The sequence below is a fragment of the Crinia signifera genome, chromosome 9, assembly GCF_055691185.1.
Source record: "Crinia signifera chromosome 9, ASM5569118v1, whole genome shotgun sequence".
Lineage (NCBI taxonomy): Eukaryota > Metazoa > Chordata > Amphibia > Anura > Myobatrachidae > Crinia > Crinia signifera.
This window is the reverse complement of record NC_139225.1, coordinates 50,982,318-50,995,238: the sequence shown is the minus strand read 5'-3', so window position 1 is coordinate 50,995,238 and position 12,921 is coordinate 50,982,318. Positions and strand designations below refer to the sequence as shown.

Here is a 12,921-nt window from a genome sequence, read left to right as displayed (position 1 = left end):
GTATCCAATCCTTGTATTTCATGATTAGACTGTGCATGCTCGCTCAGACGCTGCCCAGCTGTGCTTGACCCTGGCGTGCGGCCTGTGCAGCATGGACTTGGTCATAGGCAGTGCTAGATTAAGCCTTCGGGGGGCCCGGGGCACTTTAGACAGGTGGGCCCCCTTGCACTTGTCATTACTGGCTGCAAACTGCATGGGGGAATATTAAACTGTCAAAACACAGAGTAAAGGCAGCATAAACTTGGTCAATGGGTAACTTCAGGGGATATATATATATATATATATATATACATATATATATATATATATATATATATACACACACACACACACACATATATACATACCACATGAAAAGCCTATGTTTGTCCCTCTGCACCTTACTCTGTAGGAGACCTCACAGTCCCAGTGCTGCCTCTGATTAAAAACCCTCCCATGACTAGGCTGCTGCTGCTGTTATCCATAGGCCTGAGAAGCATGTAATGAGCTCCACCAATCAGAGCTCAGCACAAACGTCTCAGTCTCTGCCCTCTGGTGCAAAGTGTCATGGGACTTAGTCAACTCCCAGTAATGCACTGCAAACTTGGCTCCCAATGCTCAGCACCATTAATCATTGTCACATTGGCAGATAGGTGAAGCTGCAGCACTACCCCACTCCCATGCACAAAACCTTTAGCTAAAAAAAAAAAAATACATGCCAACCACAGGGGGCCCCTAGCTAGAGGGGGGCCCAGGGGCACTGACCCCTTGTGCCCCCATTATAATCCGGCCCTGGTCATAGGTCACGCTGCGCAAACAGCACTTCGCCACCAGAACCCTCCGCCTCCCGAACAGCGCTCCCGGCTGCAAACAACACCCACCTACTGCTTCCCAACGACCTCTCCTGGTGGCCGTAACACCTGCCGACTGCCTCCTCCTGCCGGCTCCATCGCAATGCTGCCGCCTACCCTGCTCCCGCATGTAAGTGGGATGCCAAACCCGGAATCCCGGGAAGGGACATTTTTCAATCCCGATATCCGGGATTGAAAAAATGTCCCGGGACTGGCATCCCCACTTAGAGAGTGGATTTGCTTTTGCAAGTGAACCAGAATCAGGCCCAATGTATATATAAGTGGTGCACTGTATGGAAATGTGATTACAGTATAGATTGTAGACAATGTCTTTGTCCACATTCACTAGATCGACCACTAATGGTCGACACCTAAGAATGGTTGACATTGACATTGTCGACACAAGTTTTAGGTCGGCCTGGACATGGTCGACATGAGTTTCTCATTTTTTGTGTGTCTATGTCGACCAATGTTGACAAGGACACCGTATAAGTATACCATTGCCTGCTGCGCTTGGCACTATTATATTCTCACTGTGTTCCTGATTCTGGTTCACTTTCAAAAGCAAACTCTCTCTCTAATGGATAAAACCTTGTGCGCTGCAGGAGTTAGTTTGGGCTGTAATTTTGTTTTTGTGCAGAGTAAATACTGGCTACTTTGTACTGCAATATAGATATAATTTTGAAGTACAAACCCCAAATGTAACACTCTCTGCACATGTTACATCTTCCCCACATGCATTGCACATGGTTTTGTTCATTAGAGAGAATTTGCTTTTGCAAATGAACCTGAATCAGGCCCTATAAGCTCACTTGGATTAAAAAAAAACACATGTTGACCTTATTCATGTCAACCATGTCCATGTCAACCTTCTGTCAATGTTAGCCTAGTCACTGTCAACCATTAATGGTCGATCTAGTCACTGTCGATCTACACATTGTCACCCTTTGGACCCCCTACCTGGAAATGTTATCTGTTTGTCACTCACATATTTACCTAAAACACATTTTGTTTTCTGCAGGAATGGAGCTTGATGAACAAATATGTACTCTGCAACAACTCATATTTGCGCTGCCACCATGTAATGCTGACACTTTGCTTCGCGTCTTACAGCTTTTGTGCAAGGTGGCTATATATGAAAAGGACACAATCAGCCCTACAGGAGAGCAGGTAAGGACAGTGGAACATTATGGGTGTCTTAACAAATATATACATATGATAAAAATGTTGAGATGCTTTTGGCACATTATACTATAGTATCTATAATGGGTGCACACTTTGCACCCAGAATGGTATGCCTGAGGAAGCGTTCCCTGCTACTTTTTGCCTGGGGCACCACTGTATTTCATTGGATACTGTATATCCAGAGAATAGTCTCCACAGGTGATAGTAATGGAAGTCTGGAACTTTTCTGTTTTCTTATTACCACATAAAACATGGCAATTTTGGCAAATGTTTGAATAGGAGTACTGTAGTCGGCATGGTGTCTAAGTGTACTGCGTCCCAGTATGCTCGCCATGCTTCGGACATGGTGCCTCACTTTGCTTGGCATGCTATTCTATTCTCCCTACACGCCATAGTGAATAATAGGGCATGAAATAACTGCCTGTCGGCACGTCTGCTCAAAATCTTTTGACTGTCGACCTTGCCATTGTCGAACTAATGCTTGTTTCGACCTATTAAATGTGTCGACCTAATAGGTGACGACCTAATGACCGTATACCGCTTCATTATTCTGTGATTGTGAGGGACATAATTATTATTTTTATTTTATAAGGTGCCACAATGGTTACTGTGGAGTATGCATTACACTGTGGCACAGAGCAAGAGGCTGATAAAACAGTGTGTGTATGCCCAATATCATTCTCTCGTGCCACCACTGATATAGGAGGTTATTCTGGTTCATACGCTCCCCCTTGCAATGGTTTTCTTCTGCACATGTGCATACTCTGGGTGCGCAAGTTCACCATCCTGTTCGCACCCACCAGTGTGGGATGGGGGCAGTGGCGATGGGCTGCGCCCATGGAAATACCCAGCGTTTCATGGTTGTTCCCTTGAAATCTCTGGGCGTTCCCTTTTAAATCAGGCAGTGATGACACGGCTGCCGGGGGTGGGAAGCTGACGCCACCGGATGTCAGCTGCCCACCCTCTTCCCATACAGGGAGAACACCAGAGAGTGTCTTCGTTTTGCGTGCACCTTCCAAATCATTCGATGGTTTGCGACCATCGAATGATTTGGCCCCCGCATTCAAGGCTGCAAATGGATATTTATGCAAAACATCCATTTGCAGCCATACAGGGAACTCGGCAAGCGAGGCTGTGCGTGTGGCGAGCAGTGCTTAATCCACATGCCATACTGCGAAAGTCACAGCATTACCTGTGGATCAGAATAACCTCCATATTTAATTATATGCTAGTGTGTACCCAGCTTTAGTTTCCGTTATTCAATGTGGGACAGAACTCACTTCTGTCTTTCCGCATAGTTTAAGATTGACCGCTACCAGTCCATCACTGGCATTGCTTATCACGATGACCATAAATAATTTGCATTAGTACTAGACCAAGGCACAACTTCAAGTGTCCTGAGGCACCCCAGGGTGCCTAGGTACACAGTTTGGGGACCACTGGACTAGGTGATTCCATATTTAAAGATTCCTATGTGATTGTACACAGGGATTAAACGACTTCAAACTGAGTTTTTAAACTAAGGCAAATTCCTTCTCAAATGGACAAAACATGTGCACTGCAAGTGGGGCAGATGTAACTTGTGCAGAGAGAATTAGATTTGGGTGGGGTTTTACTTCAAAGTGAGATCTACTGTATATTGCAGTGTAAAAATAAAGCAGTCAGTATTTTTTCAGCACAGAAACAAAATAACTCACCCAAATCTCTTGTCCTGCCGCCCAAGGACACAACTAGCTTAGAAACCGCATGGTTCACCTTCTGCATGGCGCAATCTATGGCTGCCACGTCACGACAGCCCCACCAGTGAAATTAGGGCACTATGCCAGACCATATCACCTGCAACCCTGGCCAGCGTGAAACCAAACGGAACAAATCAGCCTCAATCTGTAGAATGAGGCTGATGCCGGTCCTCCTGACCAAATCGTTACCACCAAGGTGGATAACCAACACGTCCGGGCGGCCCCATTTAACAGGCTTTGGCAGTCAGCAACCCCTACAACCCCTCCCATTTAAGGCCCCTCACGCCAAACCAGTGAATGGCTCAGGTCTTAGATAACTCAGGAGCCCTGCCGGCTAGTGGGTGTCTAGCAGCCCAGAAAATAAAGGAATGTCCTACAAACCAAACCCTGCCCAGTTATAGTGGGTGGGGGGACGTGGCTGAAAAAAAAAAAACCTATCGGTTAACATCATAAAGTACATTGCAATAATTAGTAAAACACAATTTAAGATTAGTACCGTGAAAACAGCCCAAGTGAAGGGGAAAACCTTAAAAAACCTCCAGTGAACTGTGGGGGATAGCCAATTGTAATTAGTCCACAAACGGAGGAAAGTAAAAAATTCCCTTCACACCATCAATTCCAGAACGCTATCCATTCCAGAACAGATTGTAAACAATGTTTTTGGGCTGGCGCAACAGGTGCTAAATTACAACTTACTGTATCTAACCTAACATACTTCTTATAAGCTGAAGACCTCCACCGTCCCACCATCTCAATGGCGGACGGAGGAAGCCCCGCAGCAGCTGCGTGCGTAGCCACACCGATACGGAACGAATGCATTCGGAAATCCCCTCCCCTTGGGGCCGCCAAACAACACCGAAACACAGCCTTAATCTGGAATCGAGTCTGAGGCAACTCATCCTCATGTGCCAAAAACTGACTGGTAGCCCCGGGTCTGCGGGAGACATAGTCCTTGGCAAGTAGGACTTGGCAGATCGCACCATTAGCCCAGTTGGTCAGTTTTAGACTGCCGGATCCTACACATCACTAGCCCCTCACTAAAGACCATGTCCTCTCAGAGAAGCCCCGACATGGAGGATCACTCTTTAGCTGCCACTAAATCGCTAATGCGAAAAGCGCCAAACAAGGCAAACACAAACGCAAATCTAAATAGGGCCACCTCGAATGCGCTCTCGGCGACAGTGGGCAAACCAGCCACCAACTCGCTTAGCATGATCTCGTCAATGGGTCTGCGGGAATTTGGCACAACAGGCTGCTCCCTGGCCCAACCCTGAAACGCCTTTGCGAGCATGAAAGCTTAGTGGGGTCATGCTCGCTATGCGTGCGGGAACAAAATGAGATACCAGATAAAACAGCAGCCATGGCCGACTTAGACCTGCCCTTCTGATAGTTTTCCCACACAAAAGCAAGTAAACGGTCATCGACCGACTCACCGCCAACCTCAGGGGAAGCCAGGAATGACAACCAGTCCCGCCCAGCAGCCGTATATGCTCTTCGTGTGGAAAGGGCCAAGGACGGCAATGTCAGCTCCATCATGCCTGCTCTATAATCTGCCACACAGCAACGAGGACAACTGAGCCCCTGGGGTGATGCATCTGTGGCCAATTCGTGAAACTTTGTGAATTGGAACCAAGAGAGAACATCAGCGATGCCACTATCTACCCACTATCTACCTCCAGGATGTGCCTCACCCTAAACTGGCTGTTGCATCGCAAGCAATGCAATACCAGGTGCCAGAGCAGTCTGAGGGCCTGATGGTTGTTAGTATCGATTTGAGTCTATCTGCCGTTATTTTGGTAAAAAGCTTATAGTCAAGGTTAAGTAATGAAATAGGGTGATAGGATGCTGGGAGAGTGAGATCTCTCCCTGGTTTAGGAAGGACTTTCAAGGTTGTTGTGTTAAAATGGGGGGGAGGGTTTTCTGAGTTTTTAATATGTTGGAAGAAGGTTGTAAGAACAGGGATTATTTTAGGTTTTAATATTTTATAAAAGTCTGCACTGAAGCCATCTGGGCCTGGAGCTTTCTCACTTTTGAGGTGTTTAATAGCTGTCTCAACTTCGTCAGGTGTAATCAGGGTGAGGAGGGAGTCAGCTGCGGTTGTGGTCATTTGAGGGAACGATAAGGAGCTCCAAAAAGGGGATGATAGGGGCGGTAGTGATGGTGAAGGGGAGGCTGATGGGGGAGGCTGAATAGAGTTCTGTATAAAAAAGGCGGAGAACTTCCGCTAATTCCCCATAGCTAGTAGTTAGGGTACCTGCTGTGTTTTTCAGGGGTTGGACAGTTGAAGGTAGTTGTGAACCCTGGAGCAAGTTAGATAAACGTTTTCCTGTTTTATTGCTGAATTTATGGAAGCGTTAATAGAGAAAAGATGTCTATCTCCCTGCGTCTGTAAATAACCTTCATAGTTTAATCGGGCAGTCTGATTGGCCAATTTTGTGGTCGTGTTTGGTGTCTGTTTGTAGGACTGATAGGACAGTGTAAGTGGTGACTGTAGGGTCAAATATGTAGAGGTATCTTTTTATTGAGGTTGGCTGCGTATGAAATTATCTCGCCTCTTATAAGGTGATCCAGAATAAAGAGGGATTTTCTGCAAGATGAGCTATATTGTCTTGGCTATAGGTGTCCCAGAAAGAATTTAAGTGGGATTTAAATTTATTAGATTTAGCTAGATATGATGGGAATTTCCATTCTTTAGACATTTTAGAATGGGGGGTAAGGCCTATGTTAGTTGTAATAAGTGCGTGGTCGGAGAGTAGAATGGGATCTATTTCAGCCGAACTAATCATAGGGAGGAGGGAGTGTGAGAGTAGGATATGTGGTTTGTGCAGCAGATAGACATGAAAATTATCTATCCTTAGGGTGTAGGGCATGCCACACATCTACAGTTTAAAGGTGATCCAATAAGGCTGGGATGCCATATTTAGGGAGTTTAACCCCTTTTTTGGGTGGTGTAGAGCGATCCATAGTGAGGGTGGATAAATCCCCACAAATGATGAGAGGTGTAGGGAGTTTTAGGGTAAGTTGCGCTTGGATGTTTTGTAAGAAGGGTTTTGAGTACACATTTGTGGCATAGATATTACACAAGAGATTATGAGGTAACGGTCCTCAGGGCCAGTTGTTGTTTCAGTAACCTCATATGGAATACCAGTTTTGATTAAAACCACCACTCCTTTGGCTTTAGAGTTAAATGGACTGGAACCAACTACCTTCCAGCCAAGCATACTTAATTTAGAAGTTTCTGTGGAGGTCAAGTGTGTCTCTTTCAAGAAACCTAAGTGATTCCCTTGTTTGTTCAGGTGTACTAAAATCTTACGTCTCTTCGCAGGGGTATTAATGCCACCGACATTCCACAAGCCAGTCTTTAAGTTGAATATGTAAACAACTTCGGAAGACGAATCCGCTTCATACACTGCTGGGATGCTGGGTATAGAACGAGAAAAAAGGCACAGGGAGGAGGGGAGGGGAGACATACAAAAAAATAAACACTGCAAGATCAACTTCCAGTGAGATTTCTGAGGCATCCAGTGCCTGGGGATTAGCGCACTCTCTAAAGGTACAGGCGTGGTGGAAAGGAGGGCCCCATCCGTATGCCCAGCCATCACCGCCAGCATTTATATGCCTAGGTTTAAGAGAGCAGCCGCTTATGCAGTGTCTGTTGATAATAAACTAGGGGCAGCAGATAAGAGGGGGTAGATAAGCCAGGCGAGTAGCTATGTAAGAAAGAAAAAAGGGTATGGGGAGAAATTCTCTAAGATTTACTTAACTATCATCACAGAGAAGAGATGTGGAGGTGGAAGTCTAGGGTCATTTACTTTTACCCATGGGGTCAAATTTTAGGAGGTAGAAGGGGTTTTAAGCGAACATTAATAATTATAATGGAGACATAGTCAAACATAGTTATAACAAATGTAATATCAATCTACAATATAGAATAATAAACGAGGGGCCAAAAGCGTTTAGAGCAAAACATAATGAATATCTGATTAAAGCGTTATTAGAGACATCAGTCACTTCATTCTCACAACATACTACTCCTGGCTGCTTAATATGGCTATTCAGCTGTGATATCACCATTTCTACAACTGCTAAAACTTTGAATATCACTCTTTATGCTCGTATGTACACTGTCTGTTTTGAAAATGCACAGCTGTACCTCTAATGACCACACCACGCCTGCTCTTCCATTGATAGTAGGTGTCCCCCATCATTTTATTCTTGCCCCTCTTCTTCTCTATCTCTACATGTCCACTTTGGGTGAGCTTATTTGCTCACTTAACTTATATGCTGATAATACTAAAATCTATCGCTCCTTTCCTGGTCTCTCTCCCTCTATCCTCACTCATATCTCTAACTGTCTCTCTGCTATTTACTCCTGGATGACCCAGCGCTTTTTTAGACTTAAAATATCAAAGAGTAAGCTTACCTCTTCCCACCCTCCTGCATAAAACCTGACCATCTCTCATCCTAACCTGTTTATGCTCACTTCTTTCCCTTCTGTGTCACACCTGTCTAACCCTCTCCTTTTAGAATGTAAGCTCTCATGAGCAGGGCCCTCTCTCCTTATGTGCCTTTCTTAGAATATATAAACCTCTGCCACCCTGATGATTGCTGCAGTGTCCTGTCCACTGATGCAACTATCCATATTAACCATGTACTTTTCCTAAACTGTCTTGTACTGTAATTTGGTATGTGTTTTTGCTCATAACTATGCTCTGTAAAGCGCTGCTTAATATGTGTGCGCTATATAAGAAACTGATAATAAATAAATAATAAATCAGTCTAATATTTAAATGAACTGAGTTTTGCTGAGTCCGCTTGCCCCCCCCCCCCTTTTTTTTCCTTCTTAAAAGTAGAACAACATTTAGAACACCTGAAACACAAGTACACAGGGTATCAGCTGAAGGTCCTTTAGAATCATTATTGCAAACACGCACAGAATGTCAGTGGCCCTGGACGGGTGAAAGTTGTTCCTTTAAGTGATGTGGGTTAAATGGCGACCAATATTCACGAGCCAGAGTGAGAAGAGGTCCCTGAAGGGGGGAATGGTCATTGATATCTTGATTGCTGTCAGCATGTCTATAGATAGGCCTCCGCGTCGCGAGGGGACAAAAAATCTTTGTGGGAAGTGCCATCGTAGATGCGTAGTCTGGCGGAATATAACAATCCAAATTTGTGGCCCTCTGCAGTTAATTTGGTGCAAACAGGGGAGAAAGCTTTGCGCGCCTTGGTCAGTTCCACAGAGTAGTCCTAGAAGATTAAAAGTTTATCGCCTTCCCACTGAATGTCCTTAATGCGTGTGGAGGCTGACCATATCAGTTGTTTATGCAAATAGTTTAAGCATCTAAATAATATCACACAAGGTCTTGGTTTGTTCGGGGAGGGTACAGGACCCACTCTATGAGCTCTCTCCACTACTAGGTCACTGCACTCGGTGGTGATGTTTAATAGGGAAGAAAGCATGTTCCTAAAAAAGTGAGAGAGGGCAGGGCCCTTGATTGACTCAGGAAGCCCCATCAGCCAGATATTGTTTCTTGTGGATCTATTTTCAATTCCATCCAGCTTATTCCAAATGTGCTGGTTGTCTGTTGCTAGAAATTTCACTGAATGGGATATGTCAGAAACCTCATGTGAGAGTGCGGTACTTCTGTAGTTTCACGGCGCCAGTATGGTGCCGTGCGTCTGAGTCTGGGGTGTAGTTCTCAATGTAATATTGCAATAAAAAAGGCCAACAAAATTCTAGCATGTATTAAAAGGTGGCTTGGAAACTAGGGACTCAAAAGTAATTATGCCACTGTACAAAGCATTGGTTAGACCTCACCTCGAATATGGAGTACAATTCTGGGCCCCACACTATAAAGGGGACATCATGGAGTTGGAGAAGATCCAGCGAAGAGCAACAAAGCTTATTAGAGGAATGGAGAATCTAAGCTACGAAGAGCGATTAAGAAATTTGGGACTATTTACACTAGAGAAGAGACACTTAAGGGGGGACATGCTCAACATGTACAAATATATCAGGTGCCAATATAAAGAACGTACCGTTCTTTATATGTGTATACCGTGTATTATCTAGGCGCGCATCGCATACCACTAATTAAGGTATGCTATGGCATGCGATGGGACCCGATTTGAGCCTTTCCCCGGGCTGAGTGTACAATTTTAATATTGTGTCGCATCGCATGCCATTATAATGGCATGCGATGCTATGCAACGCAATTTGGGATAATTCCCATGTTAAATGCCCACCCAGACCCGATTTTTTATTGTATCCCCACCCTGATGGGTAATGACTATGTTAAATGCCCCCCCATTGTTAACGCCACCTCACTATCAACGCCAACCCGAAGCGTGGCGAGCGCAGTGAGCCCGCGAGGGGAGGCGGTACGCGTCCTCCGACCTAATCATACCCCCACTATCCACATCGGTGTGGAGTTGATTTTATATAGTGTGGCAAGCGCAGCGAGCCACCGAGCCCGAAGCGTGGCGAGGCCCACGAGGGGAAGCGCATTACTTCACAAGTATTATGCATCCCCTCGCAGGGCTCGCTGCGCTCGCCATGCTATGGGCTCGGTGGCTCGCTGCGCTCGCCACACTATATAAAATCAACTCCACGCCGACGTGGATAGTGCGGGTATGAAAAGGTCAGAGGATGCGTTTCGCCACCGCTCGCCATGCTTCGGGTTGGCGTTGATAGTTGGGTGGCGTTAACAATGGGGGGGGGCATTTAACATAGTCATTACCCATCAGGGTGGGTGTACAATCTAAAATCGGGTCTGGGGGTGGGGGCATTTAACATAGGAATCAGGCATCTGGGTGCCTGTACAATTAAAAATCGGGTACAATCGCGTCGTGACGCAATTTTTTGGTTGTACAATGCCCTGCGATGGAAATCGGGGGCGCCGTGATAATACACAAGTACCTAAAGAACTGGCAAACACCCTTTTTTTCTGCTAGAAAGGAGTCTAGGACACAAGGGCAAGAGTTTAGATTAGAAGAAAAAAGATTTTGTTCGTCTGGAAGAAAAAAATTCTTTACGGTCAGAGCAGTCAAACTTTGGAACTCTCTCCCTGGAGAAGTGGTGTCAGCAGATACATTAAATACTGTCTCTAAAATATCGGAACATACTATGCAGCAAGGGATAATCTGTTATAACCATAGGTTAAACAAGATGCCTATGTGCAAACCTCTTATTATCACCCATCAGCTGTAAGTGGAGATGCATAAGTTGCACTCATTTGCATGTGCCAGACCCTGACAATGTGCAGCGCATAAAGATGCAAGATATGTCTACAGAGCTTGTTTACCTTTGCATCAGCCCCTATGTGTATCATAAGTCTTGTGTTATCTAATGTTGCGTGTTAATATATGATTGTAAATGGGCAGTTTTGTGTGTAATGTAATTTGATGGATGTGTGATCTTGTTCACAGGTTCCTGGAAACAAAATGTCTGTTGCTAACTTGGCAACTATATTCGGTCCAAACTTGCTACAAAATGAGAGCGGTTTGGGGAGTGAAAAACAAAACTTCCAGGACAGTGCTGCACAGATCAAAGTGATAGAGACGCTAATACAGTATCATCAAGACTTGTACACGGTGTGTATAACATATTACAGTCATTCAACTTATGCAGCCTATATAGCAATCTTCAAGTATGTTTGTCATTTTTTGGGGTAATGGCAAAATACTACATAACAAAAATCTCTTTATTTTTTATCCAAGACAGGGGTTGAGTATGATTAACATCTTGTATTTTGCTTTTCTCCTGGGCCCCAAATCAGGCATTGGCAGATTAGGGAATTGCCTTAATTAGACTATCCAGAGACTTCCGGATCCGGCTCCCATGTGAGCGGACAGGCGAGGGAGAGCTCCGTTGCAGCCCCAGCCCTAAAAAATTTAATTAAATGAAGTAAGTTTACTCTGACCGAAAGAATTTAGCCCCAGCCCAGGGCAGCAAAGAAGGGGAAAGAGGCGGAGAGGAGACCGACTGACAGAGCCGCGAGAAGGAGAGCCCGGAAATAGAGGGAAGCACGAGCTCGGATCCGGGTCGCGGTGGTGACGTTGTGGTGGCCGGGAGACGCGGTGGAGCAGCATCATACGGCTAGCCGGGTCGGGATCCAAGGCATAGAGTAGGAGACGCAGCAGCAGCCGGAGACTGACATAGCGGTGGACGGGAGACGCGGTGGAGCGCTGAGGAACGGCGCATCCGAGCCGGCTGCAAGCTAAACCAGACCCAAGGCACTGAGAAGTGAGGCAGTGACGGCCGGGAAGCGGTGTACAGCAACAGGGACAGCTGTCTCTGCAGGGAGGGAGGCAGACTGGTACCGACCGAGACAGAAGAAAGCAAGGCAGCGTTGAGGAAGGGATATAGCGGTGGTTGGGAGATTGCCCACTGCAACACAGCCAGATATCTCCTCAAAGAAAAAACGCAGGTTGATAGAGCCAGAAGAAATAAAACAGCGCAGAGGATTAAGCTGGCAGCCGTATATAAGAAGTGTGGCCTGGACTTGAGAGGTACTGTCTTATTAAATTTGAATGAGGTCTGGATATAAAAATTCCCAGAGTAGTCTGGCAGAGTGACTCCCGCAGTAAAATATATGGAAGACATGTAAACTGGCCAAAATTGTACTTAAAAATTCCAGCAGATAATCTGAAGCAAATGAACTGAGACCTGTATTGGTATAGTAATTACTAAATTACCACTGGAACTGTTGAGTACTGGGACATACATTGAGTGTTATAACAGTGGGAGATTAGGTAATAAGGTCTGCATAAGACAGCTGCGGATAAGAAACAGTAGGCCTGTACCGCATGGATAGGTATCTTTCCCCACAGATGCCGAGAAGTAATAGGATTAAGAAAGTGGTGGAACTTAAAATGGCAGCAGCAAAGGAGACACCAGGTTCCAAACTACAAGTGCAGCCAGCGTCTCCAGCCCCAACTAGACATATCACAGAAGACCCCCCGGTAACATACGGCGAAGTGGTCAAAGCCATACAATTGACCATGTTAATGGAAATGCAGGCCTCTAAATTCTCAACGGCCATACAAGAGCTGAAAGAGGAACTGCAACAAATAGTAAAAGAGCAGCGGGAGACTGATGGCAGAGTAGGAGAGCTCTTTACAGATATGGCCACGGTAAAGCAATCTAATGCCACAATGCAGAAAAC

General features: G+C 45.5%; 1 protein-coding gene across 2 annotated transcripts in view; it reads left to right on the top strand.

The window, feature by feature from the left end:
- Positions 1 to 12,921, top strand: part of LOC146035549 (rho GTPase-activating protein 6-like) — a 298,256-nt gene that overhangs the window by 236,585 nt on the left and 48,750 nt on the right. For both annotated transcript variants that reach the window (XM_083159068.1, XM_083159066.1), the window contains 2 exons: positions 1,852 to 2,000; positions 11,183 to 11,347. In XM_083159068.1, the coding sequence (XP_083015194.1) occupies positions 1,852 to 2,000; positions 11,183 to 11,347 (314 nt within the window). The remainder of the gene's footprint in view (positions 1 to 1,851; positions 2,001 to 11,182; positions 11,348 to 12,921) is intronic.